The following is a 25628-nucleotide window of genomic DNA, read 5'->3' on the forward strand; positions in this document are numbered from 1 at the left end:
AATCGAATGAGTCGACACTTTAAAGTTTGGTGAAAAAATTTCAAAACACCCTGTCAAGTATAGAAAAAGGACTAACAGACCAGACGTTCTCTTTAGATTATTGCTGCTAAACAACCTTCAGCATCGATATCTAGACGGCATTCATGAGTCGACTGTTTGGTGGATTTTATCTGTGGATGTACCATGGCCCATATTCAAATGATGCCATTTTTTACGTATAATTATTAAGCGTCGTATTTTGAATAAAATTAGTGACGCCTGAAAGAATCTAAATTTGCATATGTAATTATTTTAAAACAACATCTGGGTGCGCCTTTTGAAATACCCTTTATTAGGCTTTAGGGAGAATATGTTGAAAATGAAAAATGACTAAATTTTTATTTCGCTCTCTTTCCTCTATATTCTGTGAAGTTCAATTCATACCATAAATTGCCTGAAAATACTTATATACTCTGGGCAGGAAACTCATAACTCTTGGAATATATCTGGTAGCAATGTGTGCAGCTTAATTTTTTGTAGACTCTCATATTTTTTCGTACATCATTTTAGCTAAAAATCCTTGCTATGTTATTACTTATTTATTATACTACATTTTACTGGCTACTGAAAAACTCTTCGGGTTAGGTAATCTATCAACTTCAAGTCTCAATGTCAATGTGACAGGAGTCTATTACGCATTGGCCTCGGCTCCGAACAAACTAGCCCGCTCTGTTTGCGTGTATGCATGACTGCACGTTTGTAACTTTATGTGCGAGTATGCATAACTATGCGAAATTCCAACTCGTTTTCATGAGTAAATGAAGAGAAATTAATTGAAAGGATAAAGACGTCTAAATTGTATGCAAGTCACATAGCCGATAAGCTCATCAGGAGTTGTGTGTGTTGCAGAGCAGACGATAGGCGGCGCGCACGAATGCACAGCGAAAGATTGATGAATTACAGAGGCACCAAGTCAACGCAGGACTGTGGCTACTTGTATACACTATACATATGCTTAAAGCACAGCCCACTGAGAAGAGTGGCTGCTACTACTGCTATCGATACATCACGGCAATGAGTTTCGTACACTGTCTTACCTTAAATTTACATTATTTACTTACTTACTTGTCTACAATAAATAAAAACAAACCCATTCCCTTTCCCCGCTAATTCAAAGTTGCACACAGTCTGCGCCAAAATCCATTATCTATCTGCTCCGACTCCCACTGCGACTTGATGAACTGCGACGCTTGATAATTGCCAGCAGACCGGATGCACTCGAGTCTGATGATTGTTGTTTAATTTTCGTTTTCGTGAATTCCAACTGTTGCTACATGCTGGGGTTCCAACTCGACGAAGAGGAGTATCTGCAAAGTAGCACCTTTTTGAAGGCTTTCCGAAACACCTCATTGAAGGTTGTGTAAAAGATGGGATTGACCATCGATGAGGCATAGCCCAGCCATGTAACGACATCAAATACCCAGTGTGCTATGCGATTTTCGCAGTCACCACATATTGTGGGCAACAGATTGAGCACAAAAAAGGGCGACCACAGTATAACGAAGGTAAAGAATACAACACCCAGCACTTTTGTTGCTTTCTGCTCGAGTTTGATGATACGTCCATGGCGCGATGAATTCCGTGAAATCACGCTTGAGTTGCGCGAATGGTGTGAGCGTACGGTCTGATTGCGCTGCAGCTGACATGGTGAGGAGTGTGGTGTGCGAAATTGTGGACGCAATCTGCTTAAGTCAATCGTGTTGGTTGTGCTATCACCCGCGGAAGCCGAAGCGTGAAGATAGTTCATATTGTTGTGACTGCGCAGTGTGGCGGAACGTTGTAGTGGGGTTGCTGACGATGATGACGTTAGCGCGCTGCCGGTTTTGGTTGGGGTGAGTAGTAATGTGGTGCGCGCACTGCCGAAGCTGGAACCACGCCTGCGGTGACGGCTCGCATCCCACATCACAACCGAAGCAGTCTTTGAGATGCTGAGCTTACGTCGTCCCGGGCAGGGTGTGCCGGGTGGCGCACCTACGCTCAGATAACCAGTCGTACAGCCATCACTGGAATGCACGGTAAGCGAACTACCCGTATTGTTGCTGTTCATATGCGCAGCCGAGTTGGGGCTGAGACGTGAGACGGTGCCATTGCCGTTTGCAGTGCTTGTAACCAAAATACTACTCAGCTCCTCCTCGGGCGGATTGAGCAAGCTTTCGATATCCATAGCGTTGGTGACCTTAAAAGTGGTTGATATGATTTTGACCTCGGCTGGTTTAACACAATTTTGCAGCGGTCGATCGCCGAAGTATGGGCACGTGCATACTGGTGGCAACTCAATCTGCTTTTCACTGACTCGTTGATAATGCGATTTGTTGATTTGCTCTACATCTGAATCGGAATGTCCTTTAGCGGGCGACGCATCACAGTCGGTACTAGTAGTCGCTTGACTGTTTTGGCGGGAGAGGAAGAGTAATGCATTCTTGGGTAAGCTGTTGAAGCGGTTACGCCGTTGTGGTGGTGGCGTATCGGGTCGTACCTCTCGTATGCCCTGTGTGGCCGTGGAATAGCGCCGACGATTCTTGCAGGGCATCATTGAACGCTGCGCTTTGCACGATGGCGAAAGAGATCTGAAAATATTTAAAAACGGAGGAAGGTTGAAGAAAATTTGGCGAGTAAGTTTTTTAAGTTCTAAACAGATATAATTATGTATATTTTGGTTTAACAACGAACATTTTTAAGGTTCTAAGTGATTCACTTGCATTTGCGAACTCCAAGAAAAAAAAAGAAATATAAACGAATGAGGCACCAGGGTGGAACTGGTAAGGGATACCTTCTTTGGTTTTGACCAGAAAAATATATTTTTTGATTTGTTCATGAGTCTAAAGCGGAGGTATAGAAAGTACTCAAACTCTTGAAATCACACATGAGGAATTCGATAAACAGATGAGACTAGAGCACAAACATAAGAAATTTGTATTTTTAGCTTGCATTTTTTAAAGAACTTTCCAGTTTCAATAAATTTTTAACACTTGTAAAATGAATAATGGCGAATCCAAACTTCATATCTCTACGTTTTTGATTCCAATATATATAGGGGTTATGAATCTTTTTAAAGAGCATCAGCTTGTCTTTTAATTTGAGTGTTCAGTAGCAGGCCTCAATTAGAAGTAATAATAGAGGATTAAATTTAAGTTGGTGTGAGTAATTGTAATAATTTATATAGTTATATTTCTACAACTGATTTAAATGGATATTCAAAGATGATAATTCTAAATTGTCAACTTTTTTAAGACTTTTCTACCACAAAAAAAAACTATGGAAAAAAATATTTTCCGATTATTTGTGTTGCCCTCTTTCACTCGATACTCACTTCTCCATATTCTTGCCGTAATAATAAGGTCCTTTAAAAAAACATTCACTTATTCTAAAAAACTAAATGGATCTACAGTTCATTTCATTAAAAATTAATTTAAATGCGACCAAATTGCCATACTCCAGTCTTGGTCCAGTCGCTTGTAAAGAAAACTTTTTATGTTGTATTAGCTTACTAATAATATCACTGCGGAATAAATGATCTCCAGTCCTTGTAGTATGAGTTGAATGACCGATTTTCTTATGCAAATTTATTAACAATTACAAAGCTATATTAAGTATTTCAATCCATTAAAAAACGAAAACTCAGGACTCAAATTTTCGCTGATTACGGCCGCCTTAGCCAAATGGGTTGGTGCGTGACTACCATTCGGAATTCGGAGAACATTTTAATTCTAATAGCGGCCGCCCCTCGGCAGGCAATGGCAAACCTCCGAACGTATTTTTGCCATGAAAAGCTCCTCATAAAAAACATCTGCCATTCGGAGTCTGCTTAAAACTATAGGTCCCTCCATTTGTGAAACAACATCAAGACACACGCCAGAAATGGGAAGAGGAGTTCTGCCAAACACCTAACAGAAGTGCACGCGCCAAATATGCTTAGTCCTGCCAAAAATTCTGTTACAAGTTAAGTCCGTTATAGATATGAAATTATAATACTTTTTTTTAAAGAAGTTAGTTTTATTTAAACATGTAAGTAATAAAAAAACAATTTAATTTTTATTCGAAATAGTCACCATTTGCTTTTACACTAGCCTTCAAACGATTAGGCCATTCAGTTATTGCAGTACGCACGGTTTCCACGGATATTGACAACGCTACTCGAACCAAAGATTGTTGGAGACTCTCGAAATTTCGGTGAGGTCTTCGACAGGCCAAGTTGTCCAATTCTGACCACAAAGTAGTTCAATGGGTTCAGCAGTTTTAGCATAGGTTTTGTCATTCTGCTTATTAAAAACTTGTTCAAAAGTGAACATTTTCTCATCTGTGAAAATAATATTTTCATGAATGTTGAGCGAGTGCCACCGAAGAAGCTGCTTGCATCTGTCGAGTATAATTTGCTTCAAGCGCGTTGCCAAAAGATGACCAGTGGAGCGATTAGTTGATTGAATTGATTAATTCCCCTGAATATAATTTTCTGCATTCTAAGGGGATTTCTGCTAATTCTTCCACGAATGGCCTTTATGGCTGCACTAGTTCGAAACACACAAGGACGACCACTTCTTTTTCTGTCCGTCACTTCAGACGTTTTGGGAAAAACGAATGATTCTGTGGCAAAGAAATATCCTCGAAATATTCGTTTTTTCCAATAAAATCGTAAATCTCACTTGCACTTTTATCCCACTCCCATTTTCCTTAACCCTCCACTTCATTGTTAACAAGCGAAATCTGCCACGAAACTGAGTATAATTTATGAATAGACAATGCAAACGAACAAAAGCAATAATAACAGAAATTTTTGAAGTGAAACTTCTTTTGTCTCGAAGGATGAAACGCTGTGAGGAGTAAAACCATAGCGTTTCATCGATATGTGACGCTACGCCAGCGCCATCTGTTAAAAGCGTGGCGTGGATGAAACGCTGTGAGGAGTAAAACTACGCTAAACTACGTAAAACTCACGCTATGCCAGCGCCATCTGTTAAAAGACTGGCGTGGCGTGTCGTCGTGAATGTAATGCGGTCGTTTATTATTGCATTCTTATCGAATGTAATTTGTAAATATGACATTTGATTGACGGCCGCCGTAGCCGAGTGGGTTGGTGCGTTATCACCATTCGGAATTCACAGAGAGGTCGTTGGTTCGAATCTCGGTGAAAGCAAAATTAATGAAAACATTTTTCTAATAGCGGTCGCCCCTCGGCAGGCAATGGCAAACCTCCGAGTGTATTTCTGCCATGAAAAAAATCTGCTCATAAACATATCATAAAACAAAATGAAATAAATGTATAAAAAAAAAAAAAAAAAATTTTCTTGTGATTCGAACCAAGGATTTCGGATCGGAAGCCCACATTGCTAGCCGCTGGGCTATCGCGCTGTGCTGTCGCCGCAAAATAATGTATCATAAATCTGTTTACCATACCAAAGACCATACACTTTGCGAACGCATTTCGGTGGAAACAGTTGACAGTTATCCCAAACACAATATTATTAGTAACGCGAGACGCGTCATAGAGTGTGTGTGTAGTTTTGAGCAAATCTTACAAACATATTTTGTTTTGTTGATTGATTTCTGTTAAATATAGCATCAAATCAACAAAAACGGAAACCGAAAACAGGTGCTGAACGGCAACGTGAGTATTTGGAGCGTAAAAAATTAAGAGCTACTGTTGAACACCGTGACAGGGAATCCTCCGGTTGTACGATAAGTGATAATTTGTAGTACCAACAACAAGATGCGGAACTACCATTGATGCAGTATTTCATCGATACCTTGATAGATTAGAATGTAGATCATTTTTTACGTATTTCAGTTACCATAAAGCCCTTGTTTCATTTTTGGAAAACGAATCCAATAATGATAATGACAATGCCGAGAACCAAATGTAATTGAGTACAATAAATTCATTTCTTTTTATATTAAAATAAATAAATAATTCTGTTTAATAAAATTCCATTCCATGCTTTCCATGACTTCTGCATGCATTATATTGAAATAATAGTTAAATTATTGATTTGTTGATAAAAGAAGTTTCACTTCAATCGTGCGGGTTCCGTGAACTACCACACACTTTCTTTTTTTCAACGAATTTGTTCACACTGTATGCATTGTAGAATTTGCCACTGAATTTATGGCAAGACTAAGCATATATTGTACTTAACTGTTTGGGGTAAACCTTTTTACCTCCAACTCTTTGTCTAGCGCTGTTCTAGTTTGTTGTTCCCTTCTGAGTAATAGGATTTGCCCAAGTCTGAAAAATAGCCATTCGTTTCTGCAATCACCTCCTGCCAAACGCCATAATATACCGATCTGGCTGAAACTTCGTGTTTGTTATTTCAAGAGATTCTTCTAATTATAAATAACTTGGATCTGCACCAGTAGTACATCTCTCTGACTTTGCGCCGGCTTTCCAAACGCCCCGTATAAAATCGTAACCTAACCTAAATAACTCTGCTTCAGACAAAAATGACAACGCCGTTGGTAGATTATATTTCTTCATGAATGTGAATTCTGAATATGATCCGACACAGATTATAAATACGAATTTTCAAAATGTCTAGTTCCGAGCGACGCCTCACGTGTACAAATTTAATGCAATTAATCTGCAAAGTCCGAAGAGAAGTTCTATCTGCTGGGTTGGCGCACAAGAGAAATTATGTCTCATGCAAGTACCATACCCAGTATTTATATTTTGCTTCTCTGCTAAATCTTAACAGAATGTTAAAACACTGTGAATACGAAGCGCTGAGATAATTACGTCTGTGGCTGTCCAACTTGGTTTGGGTCACAATATATACAATTTCTTTTCAATCAATATTTCCACACATTTTTATCCGTTGCTAAAATATATTCCATTGTTACAAATTTATTGGCGTGGAAAATCAATTTCCTCCAATAACAAGGACGACTAATGAGAAATGCTGAAAACGGGAAAGCTAAGTAGAAATGAATAAATATAAAAAATGCTGAAATAGAAAGTTATAAATGTAGAAATTAAGGCACATATTTGTGCACAAGTACTCAGGAGTTAACAATAATGTCTTGATGATATTATCTATTTAAGCTGAAGATTCTAATTTGGAATGGTCTCGTTCCCATAATTCTTTTCCTATTTCTTTGTATTTCTCTTTAGCGACAGTTAGCTGACAACCAACTATTTTATTCAATTGAATTTCAAAAAGAAATATGAGAACAATTTTTTACTTGCATAATGTTAAAGTATATATGCCTGGGCATATCTATCATGTCGAGCATGACTATCGTACACATTTAAACTCAAACTAAAACTAGCTTTTAAACTTTTTTTATGTGGAATAGGCTTAACCCAAGTGTAGCTCTTAATTAGCGCTAAAGTTGATTTTGCGAAATTTTTCGTAGTGAAAATTATTACAAAGCACCAAACCATTCGTAAGTGACAAAACTAAAGTGATTTTTGGCGCTAAAAATTCAAAGGCGGGTATCAGTGAATTTGATAAAGTATTTCAGGCTGACTAATATTCGAATGCTTCAAAATGGTTATTAATTTATTATATTTTAACCAGTCTCGCGCGGGACATTTCGCACGTGACTTTTTTCCATCATGACATTTATGGGGGTTTTGTTGCTATTTTTAAGAAATTATGTACAAACAAGCTTAGTAAATTTATTTTTGGATCAAAAGAAGAGAAGTATTCAAAGTAAATAAATATTTAGAAGTAATAAATTATTGTGTAGTATTAAATGCCACCTTGATTAAAAAGCTCCTGGAACAACCGCCTGATGACGCTCTAAGTTCACGATTTCAGTACTGTTTTTTTTGTGTTAGGTTGTCCCATCCGTGATTAATATTTCTACCAAAATTGTTCCGCCATTGCTTGACATTTGCAAAAGTTGCGCCATCTTGAGTAAATCTACCTCTTCACATATTTTGTATTTTTAACAGTTTTAAAAATGGATTTGAAATTGCAACAACGAGCTTGTATTAAATTTTATGTTAAAATATATTCAACAGCTGGAAACTTGTTAGGGTCGTCTTCATACCAAAGGCAGGCAGAAGAGGACATGAATCAGCGAAGGACTTTAGGCCGATCAGTTTGTCGTCCTTCCTTGTTAAAACTTTGGAACGGCTTTTAGATATGCACATTAGAAGTTCGCTGGAGAGCTTTAGTATATCAACTGCACAACATGCTTACCTCAAAGGCAAATCGACGGAGACAGCGCTTCACGAGGTAATCCGAACAATAGAGGGGTCTCTAGTAAACAAACAGTATACGATGGCAGCTTTTCTTGACATAGAGGGCGCATTTAATAACGTTAGCACGAATGCTATCCAACGGGCGTTAATAGACTTAGGGGTGGAAAATTGTATCACCAATTGGATCATCTCTATGCTAGAAACCAGGATCATCAGAGCTAATATGGGTAACATCAACATAACTAAGAGAGTCCACAGGGGTACTCCACAGGGGGGAGTACTATCTCCACTTCTTTGGTTATGTGTGATTAGCAAAATCCTAATAAAACTTAATAGAGGAGGGGTAAAAGCGGTGGCGTACGCTGATGATGTGGTGCTAATGGCGTCAGGACTGTGTCCTAATACGATCAGTGGGATCATTCAAAGGGCGTTAGGCGAGCTTAATTCTTGGGCAACAGGCTGTGGCTTAAGTTTAAACCCGCGTAAAACAGAACTCATGCTCTTTACCACCAGATACAAGGTACCAAGCTTTACCCTACCAAATATTAATGGACAAACCCTCTCACTTTCACCCAGTGCAAAGTACTTAGGGGTAATTTTGGACTCCAAACTTAGCTGGAAATTAAACGTCGAAGAACGGGTAAGGAAAGCTGAAATTGCTCTATATGCCTGTAAACGTATGCTTGGAAGAAGATGGGGTCTTCAACCTAAGCATACATTATGGTTGTACAAGGCGGTTATACGACCAATTTTATCGTATGGTTCGGTAGTTTGGTGGAAAGCTCTAGGGAGAGATTACAACATCAAATTACTCGGCAGAATACAAAGATCAGCCTGTGCAATAACGGTCGGCGCAATCAGATCATGTCCTAGGGAGGCTCTGAACGCACTGACACACGTTATTCCAATAGACCTACATATTAAGAAGACGGCAACCATGAGTGCATTTAGGTTAAACGAAGCGGGCCGCTGGAAAGAAAACACTTATGGTCATGCCAGTCTACTATTGCGGCAAACTCAGTTAACCTCGGTGAGGACTGACTACATCGTCCCGACGGTAACATTCAATAGGAATTTTGCCACTCTCTTTCCATCTAAGGAAGAGTGGAATAAGGGATTCTCATTAAACAACTTCGACACTACAGTCTATACAGATGGTTCTAAAATGGATTGTGGTGTTGGAGCTGGTATATATTCTCATAGACTTAAAATTGAAAAATCTGTGCGCCTCCCCAATACCTGCAGTGTCTTCCAGGCGGAAGTACTGGCAATTGGGGAAGCTTGTAGGCTACTAATCACAGACTTCTCTTTTAAGAGCAATATCGCTATTCTCTCGGATAGCCAAGCTGCAATCCAGGCACTGGATTCAGCGACTACAACCTCAATGGTGGTGGAACAAAGTAGGAATAGCCTTTCCACCTTGAGCGAAAAACATAATGTTACCTTAATCTGGGGACATAATGTTACCTTAATGGGACGCTATACGCTTGAACAAAATTGGGAAATATTGAAAACCTATTTCCAAAGTGGGGAGTCTTCTTCTTCTTCTGCGGTTACAGTAAATGGCGAGCGTTACCGTGACATGCTCAACGAGTTTTTCTTTCCAAAAATTAAAGAGGATGACATGGTGTAACTTTTGGCTACCGTTTTTGAATTCCGATATCAATTGGCCGCCTCGGAACTGTGATTTAAGCCCGTTGGACTATTTTTTGTGGGGAGCTGTTAAGGACAAATGCGATGCGAACCATCCAGAGACGATTGATGCTTTAAAACACGAAATCGAAGTTGCCATTCATGAAATTGGAGCCCAAACAATCGAAAATGTGCTTAAAAATTGGATTGATCGAATGGCCTACTGTAAAGCCAGTCGTGGCAGTCATTTGAACGATATTATTTTTCATTTATAAATGACAATGTTCAATCTTCTAAATAAATAAAAAAGTTTGAAAAAATATTGATTAGTTTTTTTTCTATAGCCGATTCAAAAAGCAAATTTTACATGGCCCACCCTATATATAAGTAAATATAATGTGGTGGCGGTGTAAAATGCTTCACCTTGAAAAGCCCTCAACGCACGGCGAAGGCTTTTGCTAGCACAGTTTAATATACATACATAGTATGTATGTCATCCTGGGCAAAATATCTTCGTTATATCCGTGGTGCACTTTTTATGGAAACTTTCGCACCCATGAGGTTTTTATGGGGGATTTAACAAACATTTTTTTACATTGCATTTTCGTTTTATATATATACGAGGTGTGTTCAAAAAGTATTGCGAATTTTTTGTTTTTTCAAAAATTATTTATTTATTAATTAATATCTGTTTTGTTCCCTTCAAAGTAATCCCCATGAGATATTATGTACTTGTGCCAACGCTTTTTCCAAGCACTTCAAAAAATCATTTTTTTTATCTTGTTCAGCTCCTCCTTCGATGCCGTCTTTATTTCGCCAATCGTAGCGTTGCGTCGTCCTTTCACGGGCCTCTTCAGTTTCGGGAACAAGAAAAAGTCGCAGGGAGCAAGATCTGGGGAATACGGTGGCTGTGGCATCATTGCGCATAACTTGCAGGTAATATTCCTAATTGACCGTTTTACCCTGTGGCAAGAACTCATGATACACAACGCCCCTGCAATCGAAGAAAACGGTAAACAAAACTTTTGTTTCGACCGAACTTGGGGCGCTTTTTTCGTTCTTGGTTCGTGCGGCAGCTTCCATTGAGATGATTGAGTTTTGGCTTCCACGTCATAACTATAAATCAACGTTTCGCCATCAGTTATGACCCTCTGGAGCAAATTTGGGTCGTCGCGGACAGAGTCCAACATCTCATTAGCAATGTTCATGCGATGATGCTTTTGGTCGAAATTGAGCAGTTTTGGTACGAATTTTGCGGCGACCAGTCTCGTGCTCAAATCATCGAAAAAATCGAATGGCACGAGCCAATCGATATTTCTAGGATAGTGGAATCTATATGGCGCGCATTTTGGTGTAATTTTATAAGTGTATTTTAACAGTTCTAAATAAGTAAGTACTAAATTTGACGGATAAGATCTTGGTCCCCCTTAAAAATGTTCCGAATCAGTGTTAAACTCTGCAAAATATTTCTGTGAAGAACACAACTGCAATTTAGTTGCTGCAATATGTATTTTATGAGCGGGCGCCGTATGGGTTGTCATATATTATATGTACATATACATACCTACTTATAAATGAGTAAGAGCAAACATAAGAAGGCGAATACGAATACGAATGAGTATATACAAATATGAATGCCAATAAGAAATGGAATGCTGGAGCTGAACCATCGCCGTCGCTATCGAACGCAACTCCAAATGAAATTTTGAGATTGCGGCAACCGATAACGATTAGGCTTAGCCGATTCAATGTATATTAAGAAGATATTTTCTATTAAAGAAATTTAAACCCAGTTTCCCTCAGTGCTACATTTTGCACGTTAAAGTCACTCTTCTTTGTGTTTTATACGTCGTTACTAAAATAAGTATTAAAGTGACTAAAAATAATATTGTTGTTTCATTACAATACTGGCATTGAGCCAAAGAAGCAAAACCAAGAAACAAAAAAAAAAATAAAAACAAATAATAATTCGAAAACAGAAATGAATAAAAATGGCTTATTAAAAAACTGCATGATTTATTAGCCTCACTTGATTCCCTGTTCTTTATTTCGTTTTTGTTGAGTGAATCTTTGACACAAAACCGTTCTATTCGTGCAGAGATTGTTCCTTTAAATGCTAATTAAGAAAATCATGAAGTACGTAAAACAATACAAATACTATAGAAATCATATTTGGCCACATTATGCCAAAAAGCGTTAGTGTAAAAGCAAGGTACGAAAAGGCAAAAAAAATCTTGTAACGAAGCTAAAAGCTTCTACTAGGAATGCAGCGTAAATTTTTTATAAGAGTAAGTGAGTAGAAGTTTTTCCTCTAACATCATGTTGATGCCATTATGAATGATGCAGAGGGCGGTAAAGGGTGCTCGAACAGAGAAGTTCATATTTGAAGTAGCGTTAAAAATATAGGGCGGAACGTTGTTGAAAAAAGTAGAAGCTCTCTTAATTGGAAGTTCTTCTTATAGATATAAATTGTTTTTGGGACAGCCGTACTAAAAATGTATGACGCTGCCTCATACACTGTTATTATTTTTTTTATTGAAACCAAGGAATATTTTGGTGCAAGTAACTAGCACTCTAACGTGATTAACCGGAAAACTCGCATCAATCCGACTTAAGTTTATCCATACCTCTGCGCAAAACCATTTTGGGAGAGAGAAATTATTTTATAGAATTACGAGTATGACGCCGAGTGCGCCCTTGAAAGTTCGATTCGTGTAGTTGAAAATATTTTTGGTGGTCAAATGAGATTTTCATGCCTCTGAACAAGGTGGCCTCCGGAAATTAGAAATAACGTTTAATATATGAATATTATGAATAATATGAATATTAGTTAAATAGAATGTTCAGGCATAAGAAATAAATTTCCAAAAATAATTTTCCCGTCAAGAATTTAACCCATTATTGCCTTCTGCAGCGGGTCTTTTTGACCCTTTCTTTAATAAGTACTTCAATTTTCCATTAAAAAAAGAGTGATAGTGTTAAAAGGTGTACCAATTATATCCTCTTCTTCTTTACCTTTTATTATAGGCCTGTTCTTCTTTATACAAAAATTAGAATACATAAATATATTTTCATTAAAGTTTACATACATATGTATATGATGTTTTAGTGTACATTTTAATATTTAGAGAAATTACGCATAAATTGTTGTATATTTCTGTACAAGATAATGCATCCATCTTATATCATTGTTGTGTTTAATTTTGTGTTGAGGTGGATATCCAACTTTCTTCCCGTTTTCCTGATTGTCTTCTTCCTTCTGGTATCCCATCACGAGCTATTTTTAGCAACCGATTGCTAGGGACTCGCGTCACATATTCGTTCCATGCCCGTCTTCTGCCTCTTATGAATTTTACAATGTCGGTCACACCTGTCTGTTGTCTTATCTCCTCGGTTCTTAAGTGGTCTAGTCTAGTTTTACCAGCTATGGCCCGTAGGGCGTGCATTTTGGTAGTCCGCAGCAATAGTTTCTTGTTCAATATCGGCCTTAGAATTGTTCTGTAGATTTGTGTTTTATTTTCCGTATTTCATCATTTGAAAAATATACTATGCAATTTTTCACAAAAAAAACTTTACGAGATCAATAAAAATCCGCAAAACATTGAAAAATTCACACCTATGTAATGATCCATATTTCTTTTTTTTCATATATGAGCGATTCCAAGTAATCCAATTATTTTGGGTGTTGTTGACAATTTTACTGAAAAGTTTTTTTTTTGTAGGCTTAAGTATGATAAAAAATAAAGTGGACATATTTTAGGAAAAATTGAATAATTTTGAGACTTGTTCAATATTAAAAACTTTGGTGTGGAGTTTTTTAAAATGAGTTCTGCAGTTTCCTTTATTATTTTTATGAAATTAAATTTTTTTTTATTTTTTACAATAAAATATACTTAAATAAAGTAAGTCCTTTTTTTGAAAATATGAAAAAATATAATTTTTTAAAATTTAATTTAATTTAATATCACCGGTTCTCCTTAACATTTTTATGAAATTTAAATAATTTCTTTATTTTGTAGTATAGAAATTTATTTTTTGTTAAACGTTTGTTGGGTAAAATTTTTTTTTTGCCGTTTTTGAACTCAGATTTGTTTTATGTTTTTTATTAAAAGTCACTTGCGCAGTAATCTTGCAGCGCTTCATGGTGGGATTCCCATAACTTTTCGTTCTTTATTCAAATACTCGTACAAACAGCGAACCCAGTGAAAAAAACATCGTGTATCCGCTTACTAATGTAGCGACGCTTGTATTGATTTCTTTCGTACTATATTATAATACCATTATTTGTGCATTTGAGCGGATTACTTCAAATTTTCATAAGTTGCAGCAACTTTCGAGGTTATTAATCATATCTTTTAGTTTGCAGGGGAGACTTGCTAACAAAATGGTATCATCCGCACACATTAAGAGTCTAATATTCTTCTAAATATTAATTTGCAAATGGACGTATTACGAGTACTTTTTTTTTATTCATTTATTAAGTAATAAAAAACGTTCAATATAAAATTTTTTTTTGGTTAAACCTAATTTGCAGAATACAGTGTACGCTACCTTAATTCTTAAATATACTTTTTCCATACGATAATGTTGGAAAATATATATAAATTAAATTAAGGGGGAAAAACTACTATAAAAACCCTTATGAAAATTACGAGTACTTATGCTTCAATATTTTGCACTGATTTTTCAATGGTTGGCTGTACGAATTTAAATATAGTTCGAAATTTACGAAGCATCGTCTCGTCTCAGCTACAAATGAAAAAAATTATATAAAACTCTGAGCGAAATTTTCATTAATCACAAACCAACAAAAAAACAAAAACGTACACATTAAAAAAGATGTGTTTTGAACTAAAGTTGTTTAAAGAGTACATTATATCCTAAAAAACTAAAAAATTTGTTTCAATTTATTTCACTTTAAAAACTTTAGATAAAAACTTTGTATATTGAATAATTTGCAAAATTATTAATTTTTTCTCGAACGTTTTCCTGTTATTTTTTTTTTATACTCAAGCCCATAAATAAATAAATTTTCAGAAAAATATCCAATAACATCCAAAACCACTTGTCACAGAATCGCTGAAATATATACCTATTTCATATTAAATACCAGTTGAACCATGTAAGCATCTACCTACCCCTCGAAATATTATCTACCCGTGCAATTTTGATATACTCACCCAAATCCATCATTCTGCAGCGAAAACTCCTATCCCCCACATTTTGGTCTTCAATTTGTCTTAAAGTGCTAGGTAGGTAGGTAGGTATAGGGGGTGCTAATTGACGCACCTAGGCCTGATGTAGCATCAGGACTGTCCCCCCTCCTCAATCTACACTGTCCTCATTGAATCAACCTGCGGCTTTAATGTATGTAACAATCTTTGTTAATTTTAAATTGACTACTTCGGGCAAATTGTTCTTCTACCCAGAGTCATGCCCCCACATGGAAAGTGTTCTACAGCCTTTTCTTCTTCAATGCCGTTAGAGCTTCTGCAGTAGCCGTTATAGGGTGCTCTGAGTCTGCTGGCATGTCTGACTATAAAACAATACCCTGTTAGTACTCCAAAAAGATTACACACGTCTTTCCTGTTAAGTTTCAATAGTCAGTTTGTGCGGCCCATACTCCATTCTGGCCACGCCATCCTACTTGTTGCACAGGTCAGGGGGTGAGTTCATACCACGTTGGCAGATTTGATGGTGTGTTTGTCTATTAATAGCTTACAAATTGCTAGCCGTATATGTAAGTATGTTCGTTTTATCTGGTTTGATCGGTAATGTGGTACCCAATCTCGCTAGTTTATTTGGTTTGCAGTTACCTTCCATGTCTTCCATTACCTTCCATGTCTTTGTCATCAAACAAATAACAGCAGGTGCAGTCCAAGGATCAATACTCGGACCTGAACTCTGGAATATAAGCTACGATGAAATCCTTCGAATAGAGATGCCTGAGGATGTGCATTTAGTGGGATACGCAGATGACATTGCAGCTGTAATAATCGCCCGAAACACTGACGAAGCCAAAAGGAAGTTAAATCAGGTGATGATCCGAGTTCAGACATGGCTAGAAGACCATGAATTAAAGCTGGCCACGGAGAAAACAGAGCTAATCCTTCTAAAGAACAGACGTATCCCATTAGAAGTAGACATACAAGTACTCGATGCCACTTTATCGACCAAAAGAGTGATCAAGTAACTAGGAGTGCAATTAGACACAAGGTTAACATACTGGGCGCATATAAACCATGCTGCCACAAGAGCTGCCAAAGTAAGCGGCAAACCTTGGAGGTCCAACGCAGAACAAGCGAAAACTTTTAATGGACACGGCGAACTCGATTCTCTTATAAGGATGCGAAATTTGGGCAGATTCGCAAGGGGGTGCAATGCCGGTGGAAAACTTTGCAATCTGTGCAACGCAGCTGCGCTCTCAGAGTGGCTTCGTCATACATAACAGTATCTGAAGCAGCGGTGTTAGTTATCAGCGGAACCATCCCTATAGATATTCTAGCACAAGAGCGCAAACGGAGATGGGAGGCAAAAAACACAGGAACCCCAGTACTACGTTTCTCCGATATTAGAGTCCAAACGCTCACACTTTGGCAAGCAAGATGGAACTCTGAACGGTATGGTAGATGGACAGCGAGACTAATACCCGATATAAAAAAGTGGGTAGAAAGAAAGCACGGTGAGGTTAACTCACACAGTTTTTGTCCGGACATGGGTCCTTTTGCAAGTATTTGTGGCGAATGGGTAAAGTGAGCCAACCAAACTGCATATATGGAGATACTCAGTATGATGATGCGGAACACACCTTCTTTAAATGCGAGAGGTGGAACGTAGAGAGAACAGGTCTGCAACGAGCTATTGGTGTATTTACACCTGAAGAAATTATCGGGAAAATGAGGATAGACGAAGAAAAATGGAATGCCGTCACAAATTTTGTGGAGGATATTATCCGAAAAAAGAAGGGCGAAATGGAAAGTTATGCTGAAGAGCATTGAGCGTAGGTTTCTCAAAACAGGCGACCCTGTTCGCAGGGTGAGTAAGTAAGTTTCCTTCTTAGGACGCCGTCTCGGCCCTCTATCTGGAAGCAATGCGGAAGCAGTCTCGGGGTGGAGGGAAAACTCCAAGAGAAGAGGAGGGATATTTTTAGTGAAATCACCACACACGTTGTAGCGACGGTTACTATATGGTGGAAGGCAATTTTAACCCAACCTCACCGCCAAAAAAAAAAATGTCTTTGTGATAGTTCTGTTAAAACGACGGTACATTGTGCATTACAAAATGTAAGAAAGGGTATTCGTCTAGTTTTAAAGTGCTATCAAATCACTTTTTAAAATTTTGTAGTACCATTTGCGCTTTATGTCTATGCGCTTCCACATTGAGTACATAACATATACATTTTTGATGCACCCTGTTTATAAGTGCATACATACATCAACTTCGGTTACTTACTTTAGTTGAGACTTGAGTTTTGTCGCACACATTTTCACAGAAAAATCCATCCGTTTTTTCTTTTGCATAACATATCCTTTTCTGTAAGATGCACTCTCCATTCATGCTACGAGACTCTTACGCACATTCACACTCGTATATGTATATCGTACACTTGTGCACATTTTGGTATCCACGTTGCAATACGAGCATTAACGTTAAGCAAGGCTATATACCTTCTTAAGTCCCTGCAATAGCAGCATGTGGCACACGCAATATGGTCGTCATATTACAGCTAAGAAAAAATTTAAATATTTTCTCTGGCATTGTAAAATGTGCAATATTTCATAAGCGAGCTGCTGCAGAGAAGAAATGAATGTGAAATGTAGAAGCTACGGCAGGCAAGCGAATGAATGCAGAACGGCACCTGTCCTGTGCATGTTTAGTGGCTTTCCGAAAAGGAGCGCTCTACACATAAGTAAATTTAAATGTTATATTATAGTGCAAGTATATAAAATATTGTAGAAAGAAAGAAGTTGAGAATGGACGTGGAGCATATTTGTAGAGTACTACATACATATTTAGATATATCCTTCACCACATCTTGCATTGCAAATATTTTTAGTTTGAACTATGATTTTACTTTTCCTCAGACGTGCTTTCCAAGAATTTTGCATAAAAATGACATTTTTTTCTTGTGCAAAATATTTAAATTGAATTTTGTATACCTGAAATGCTAAGCATTGTTTGCATTCTTCTTTGGTCTCTAGCATTTGCTGCTAGTAAGTGGAGAGTGTACATGAAGGCCTCTTAAGCTGCTTAAATGTGTTTGTTGTTGTTTTTTACATTATAGGCGGAAGTTTTACGATTTATGGGAATTTATATGCTTTCTGAGTATATATACGAAAGGATTTCGTAAAGCGCGGACACGAAGTTGATTCATCAGACTGATGATTTACGCTGAGTAAGAGCTCGAAGGTGTTTTTTTAGCGCTTGGCAATTTTTGGATTTTTAATGTATTTTATATCTATTTATTTTTGTATGTTGCAAAATGTAATACTGTGGCATGGACTATGCAGTATTCACAAAAAAATAGTTCCAAAGTAACTAAGAGTTAACGTTTTCAAAATACAAAGTGGCGCAAATGTCATGAGTTTTTTTTTAATAACCGTTTTACAAAAAAAAAAAAATATTTTGAGTAACGAAAACTCTTATCTTGATAGCGGTGTAATCATTCGTCGGTGTAATGACAGATTTGCCATTAAAATGAACCGCAGAAGAGACTTGAGCGCTTGACTTTTAAGATTTAACAAATCGTTTAAATATCTTAGGATTTCACTTAACCCTTCGTTGCACACCTTCTTTAAAACCATCGGTTGGATATCCGGAGATGGCCTACGTTACATTAGTTGGCACTATGCGATCCAACAAACACTGCATTCTATCAGAAATGAAAAAGAACAATTCTCGCCTAGTGCTTTCCTGATTGTTTGGTTTTCATGAAAACCTTGTTACACTCAGCAGGTACGCACTATGGGTGTTTGGTCGAGCTCCTCTTCCTATTTGTGGTGTGCGTCTTGATGTTGTTCCGTAAATGGAGGGGCCTACAGGTTCATGCCGACTCCGAACGGCAGATATTTTTCTTTTTCATGGCAGAAATGCATGGCATTGTTTGTCGAGGGGCGACCGCTATTAGAAAAACTTTTTCTTCATTTTGGTCTTTCACCGAGATTCGAACCGACGCTGTTAAAGTAACGCTGTTAAAGTATGGAACTCATTACCCGACACTGTGAAGGCTGGACTTAACAGATCTAACTTCAGGGCACAAGTCTATAATTATTTTAAAAGTGTTTGATTGCATTAAAGTAGCGCATTACATTTCTCTTTACATTCCTTAATTACTCGTACTACTTTTGTTTTTTCTTTTTCTTTTCTAAATCCTTCTTTTCTTCTCCTACTGCTTTTTTTTTTTATTATTATTATAGTTAAGCTAAATATATTGAATTGAATTGTAAATGAACTGGCGCAAAATTTAGATTAAGAAACTTGTAAGTTAAAAACATTCCAGTTTTTTTTCTTTTATAATATTGTTGAAGTACAATTAAAAGACCTTAGTCTTACTATGTACTATTTGTATAAATAAATTGAATTGAATTGAATTGAGTTGGATCCCACACAATTTGTCAATCGCTCAAAAAAAGGCTCGTGTCGATTGGTCGAAGGAAATGCTCAAAAAATATGATCGCGGGGCTTCGAAACACGTCTATGACATCGTAACAGGTGATGAATCATGGATTTACGCGTATGATCCCGAAAGTAAACAGGAGTCGACTGTATGGGTGTTTCAACATGAGCCAAATCCAACAAAAGTTGTTCGCGCACGAAGCACTTCCAAGCAAATGGTCGCCTGTTTTTTCGGAAAAACTGGACATGTCGCAACCGTACCACTAGAACAACGTAGAACAGTAAATTCTGAGTGGTACACAACCATTCGTTTGCCAGTTGTCCTCCAAGAAATTGGGAAAACCAATCACCAAAGACGGATCACTCTTCACCAGGACAATGCGAACTCTCACACATCGGCTCAAACAACTGCATTTTTGAGCACCCAAAACATCGAATTAATGGGTCATCCGCCGTATAGTCCTGACTTGGCACTGAATGACTTCTTTTTATTCCCGTACGTAAAAAGCAAACTGAGAGGTCAACGTTTTTCGACACCTGAAGAAGCGGTTGCGGCATTCAGAATGCATGTTTTGGAGGTACCTCATTCAGAGTGGCAAAAGTGCTTCCACAATTGGTTCAAACGCATGCAAAAGTGTATAGATCTTCATGGAGAATATTTTGAAAAACAATAAAGTTATTTTCGATGATTAAAATTTGTTTAGGTTCTCTAATCCCGAAATAAAAAAGGCACCCCTCGTACCCATAATTCGTCACCAGTTATAACCCTTTTAAGCAAATCTGGAGCATCGTTGACGTCATTCAACAATTCCTGAGCGATGCTTATGCGACGTTGTTTGTGGCCAAAATTCAGCAATTTAGGATCGAACATAGTTGCCACACGCTTCATGCCCAAAATTTCCGAAAAGATTGCATGGCATGAGCTAGCCGATATGCCAACATCCGCAGCAACTTCTCTTATAGTGATTTGACGATTCTCCATAACCATTTTCTTTACTTTCACTTTTTCATCGGTTGTTGATGTACTGGGGGTGTCCAGAGCGAGCGTCGTCATTTACCTCTTCTCGATCTTCTGTGATAAGCTTGAACCACTTGTAAACATTTTTTTGACTCAGAGTATTCTCAGCGTATGCCACTTTCAACATTTCAAGTGTTTTTGAGCACTTAATTCCAGTTTTTACACAAAATTTGATGCAACTTCTTTGATCCATTTTTTTAAAAAGCAGAAAAGGTGGAATCGGTAAATCAGCTGGTTTGTTTTTTTCTTTCGCCATGTCCGTGTGGCTGTCAGCCCAGAATGAAACAAGGCGAATTCATTTTTTGTTTTCTACTTTTCTAGCACTTTGCTCTAACAATCAAATGTACAAACCATTTTGTTGATCTAGTGCCACCACCTGTAATGAATGCGCTTTAGTCTCGTCTTATTTAGCACTCCCAAATTCATAAAACTCAACTTTTTTCTTAAAGGGACATGATGTTTATCAGCAGGCGAAAAGGTATTCCGAGGTAGAAGTATTAACATTAGCACTGACGAATATGAGATAAAGAATTCGACTGAGTTTGTTTTCAAAATGATTAATTTGTACTGAGTTTAGGCTTAACAGATTATCAATAACATGATAATGTGACATTAGTTTAAACTAGGCTTTGCTTGCAGAAGTTAGTAGACCAACCGAATTTCGGGAAATTAGTTTTAATGAGCAAGCAGGGTGCCATTACAAGAGCCGGTTGAGAGCAGTGGGTATGTGATAGGCTAATGAAGTAAAAAGCACACTGCGCAACTTGATACTGAGAATTCCGTAATTATTGGCTTGAAAGTTGATTAGCATATCTCTTAAACGCACACAGTTCTGCAAGAAATATTCATCAGTAGACTAGCAAAGTTCTACTTTTCCTATCCTCTACTCACTTTCAGCATTGCTCTTAAATGTGGAACTGCGCTAGCTTTCATTGCAATGCTATAAGCAATTTATGATTTGAAATGTCACATTTCACAATATTATTACCCGAAGATATTTTTATATCTGCACCCACAATAAAATATTACATATATACGAATAGAACTATCAGTGCCTTATGGCAAAAATGATTGGAAACGCCTGACCTAATGTACCTTTTGGTATAAATATGGTGAGTCGAAAAATATTCGATTAGCAATGACGCGTAACAAATCGACAGACGTGCTGCCACGTGCGCAACGTACAAACAACATAAAAACCTGAAAGTAATGTAAAAATTTTCAATAGAAAGTCAAATAAAAATTGTGTCTGACGAAAAATTGACCATTTGGCTTGGTGCAAATGGTCAAAGAAGAAATGCAGTGGAGTAGCGAGGGCGGAATGCGAATGAATGAAGTGAAGTGTAGTGTGAAAATGTGCATACATTTAAAAGCCATAACAATAATAGTAAAAACAAAGTGAAATATCTAAAAAGAGTAAAAAGTGAACTACAAAAACGTCACTTTAAACTGGTGTACGTGGAAAGATTCGCGAAAAACGCAAAGTTCGCAAGGTGTGTTATAAAGGGTGCTTAAATTTCAACGGCCGATGTTGAATGTAAACCACACCTAAACGTCAAGTGTGCTTCTGCATTTCATTTCCCATTTTTCAATTTCAGATTAATTCAATTTGAACCATACCAATCAAAATACACAATCGCGCAAAGAGTTAAAGTTATTTAGGCTTATTATGAAAACGGGCGTTCAAATCAAAATGCATATCGCGCACTTCGTGAAGAAAATCAGCTTCAGTGATGAGGCACATTTTCACCTCAGTGGATTCGTCAATAAGCAGAATTGCCGCATTTGAGCAAATGATAATCCAAGAGTGATTGCCGAAAAACCAATGCACCCACAAAGAGTGACTGTTTGGTGCGGTTTATGGGCCGGCGGCATCATTGGGCCGTATGTTTTCCAAAATGAGGCCGGTCAGGCAGTTACTGTGAATAGTGTACGCTATCGTGAGATGATAACGAACTTTTTATTGCCCGAATTGGAAGACATGGATGTGGACGATATGTGGTTTCAACAGGACGGTGCCACTTGTCACACAGCTAACGAAACAATGGCTCTTTTGCGCGAAAAATTTGATGGCCGAATAATCTCACGTCGCGGCAATGTCAATTGGCCGCCAAGATCATGTGATTTGACACCGTTGGACTTCTTTCTTTGGGGTTATTTGAAAGAAAAGATGTACGTCCATAAGTCAGCAACAATTCAAGATCTAAAGGATGAGATAATTCGGCACAGTAACGGCATAGAACCTCAATTATGCCTCAGCGTCATCGAAAATTTGGACCATCGGATGGAGGTGTGCCGCCGAGGCCACGGCAGCCATTTGGCCAATATTTTATTCCATACGTAATTGAGTCATACCAGTATTATCATAATAAAGAGAAATGACAATAATTTTTTAAAGTAGTTGTATTTTATTTAAAATCAACACCGGCCCTTGAAACTTAACCACCCTTATTATATAAAAGAGAGCAGTGTGAAAATTAGTTTGTTTTTCAATAATACCAAAGCAAAAGTATTTATTTAAAATTTTATATTTTAAAACTAAGTATTAGAAAAAAAAAAAAAAAAAAATTGTGCAATGGAGCATTTACATTGAAAGGATATATCTGGTGTTTTGTGAGAGCTTAAAAACTTAAAATTATAGTACAAAACAACAATTTGGGAATTCAATTTTTTTTTATTATAATCTGGTAAATCATGGCATTTTTTCCTTATAATATCTGCCATTTACGCCGCGCTTACGGGTCCATTCGATAAGTCTAATTTTTAACTATATTTTCCAAAAAAATTGGTCGTAAAGCGTCAATAGTAGTTTGAATATTGCAATAAATTGATTGTCAAGTGTGCTGTATGGCAAGTTGCGCCTACTTGTTGGAAGCAAATATCGTCGATGTTATGCTGATAAAGTTTTGGAGGCAAAAATTCAGTCAAAGCGGCTCAATACCGCTCACCTTTCATTGTAACGGCATTTCATTCCTCATTTCGAAAGAAATAAGGACCGATGATGCCACTAGTGCTCAATAAATTTTTTTTTTAAGTAAACTTACACAATTCGGTAGCGTCGTTCTGACATTAAAAGATTCGGGATAACTTGCCAAACCTTACTGAACAGAAATGTCAACACAGTTTACCACTTTTAGCTGTGAACCATAGAAATCGATATCAATAGTTCTCAGCGCTAGATCCTAATTTTCAAACATTATAAAAGGAATGAAAATAATGATGTATTCTTAAGTGTTTTTCACATTGCATCTCATATTTGTTAAAAAGTGGACTAAGCTCCTTTTCACTCTAATCAGCGACATTTTTCTTCTTGTTACTTAATTTCAGTATGTGTAAGGAGGCACAAAATTAATCATCTAATATAGTTTTTGAATAATTTTAGTCCTAATTAAAAGAAAATTTATTTTAGTATTGGAGGTCTTTATTTTTGTCTATAAATTTCACACACCACGTTGCACTTGTTTTTTTCTAGCAGAGTTACGCATTTCCTACGGTATATTTATTTCAGTGATAATTAATGGGAATTTGTAGCCACTTCAAACTTTCACTATAATTGGGTCATAAAATTCATACCCAACAAAGCGAAGCATATCATCATCTACAGCGCTTCTGGCATACTAAGTATTAGATACCCTTAAGATGGAAAGAAGAGTTTTCGCCACATCGTCTTTCACTGATTCTTTCATTCTCACGAGATCGAAGACAACTTCTTCGGTTGCAGAAAATCATTGCTGAAGGTTTTGGCCATCATCAGCCTCTATGGTGACATTCAGATTTTTATTTTTCATTTATTATTAAAAATGAGGCTGCATCTGTAAGACTTTTCCGTTTCTTACAAAACATCAATTAGTTGAAAGTTACAAAATTCAATATCAAATATTTTTATACAAAGCAAACTTAAAACTAACTATGCATAAAAAAAGCAAAATAAACTTGGATATATATATTATATAAAAAAAGTGAGACACATTAACATAATAGTAGAAATTAGAGAGACAGAGAAATGGTGACAGTTTAATTGCAACCACATTCATTATACAGAAATAAAGTAATCATATGCTACCCCTTTATGGTTACGTCTACTGATCCCACCCTTGATAGATTCATAGATATAATTGAATTCTAGCGCCTCACAGAAGAACAGCCTTAATGAGAACAAGTAGAAATATTATATTTGGTGATAATCAGAGTTTGATGCCTATTAGATAACATCAATGGTAATTTCTCGTAAAGGTATTTGGGAGTTTTGAAAAAAATTAGCTAATGAAAAATACTGCATCCTAGAATTTGTTTTTTCCACAAAGAAATTCTTTTATATGGTCAACACAGAAGTAACAACGAAGCCTAAATTTTTCATTTTGTTAGTGAACATCAGTGTTTCGGAGGATGGTCCCTATGTAGAACTCCACGCAATTGGGGAAAGTTACTGATTGCTATTCACTAGCGAGTGGCCAGGACGATTCTTACGCACATGGTCCAAGCAGCTCTCAACTTTAGCCCAAGTATCCTCTAGGTAGCTTTCGAACCCCCGTCGACTACAGCATAAAAATCGTGCTTGGCGACTTCAATGCCAGGGGAGCAAGGAGGAAATTTGTGGTCCCACAGTCGGAAAATTCAACTTGTACAACGAAACATCCGGTAACGGATAGAGGCTGATCGATTTCGCCTGTGCTCGAAACATCGCAGTCTGCCGCACCTAAGCCGAGAGCTAATAAAGGAAGAGAGACGTAGGTATTATTCGAAGGAAGTAACGAGAGGCCGAAATACGTGAATGGGAAGAGCTTGAGATGCAGGCCAATGGGAACAACGCCTGTTAGAACAAAGACGGGGATTTAGTGCCTGACATCCAGGGCGTGTTTAAATTATTGAGGGAATACTTCGCAAACCTGCTAAATAGTACCAGCTGCGCAGGTCAAAGAGAATGTGAAGATCCCGATACCCCAATCTTTGACGACGGAATTGTCGTTCCGCTATCCGACCAGCTCTTCACGCTTTTTCTTGACATGCGCCTTCCAACACAGTTTAGCATCAAGGGTTATACCAAGATATTTTGCCTCGTTGACGTACGGTATATTTACGCTGTTTATGTAGACTGGCTTGTAAATTGTTTTTTTCAGGCCGAATACAATGTGAACTGATTTGGAATTATTTAATTTGATACGCCATTTTTTTGCCCATGTT

General features: G+C 37.4%; 1 protein-coding gene across 1 annotated transcript in view; it reads right to left on the reverse strand.

The window, feature by feature from the left end:
* Positions 1 to 1149: 1149 nt before the first annotated feature.
* LOC129249553 (rho GTPase-activating protein gacF) overlaps positions 1150 to 25628 on the reverse strand; it is a 101370-nt gene continuing 76891 nt past the window's right edge. The window contains exon 6 of the mRNA XM_054889374.1: positions 1150 to 2606. Within this exon, the coding sequence (XP_054745349.1) occupies positions 1310 to 2606 (1297 nt within the window). The 3' untranslated portion in view covers positions 1150 to 1309. The remainder of the gene's footprint in view (positions 2607 to 25628) is intronic.

Source organism: Anastrepha obliqua, chromosome 1 (assembly GCF_027943255.1).
Source record: "Anastrepha obliqua isolate idAnaObli1 chromosome 1, idAnaObli1_1.0, whole genome shotgun sequence".
Classification (NCBI taxonomy): Eukaryota; Metazoa; Arthropoda; class Insecta; order Diptera; family Tephritidae; genus Anastrepha; species Anastrepha obliqua.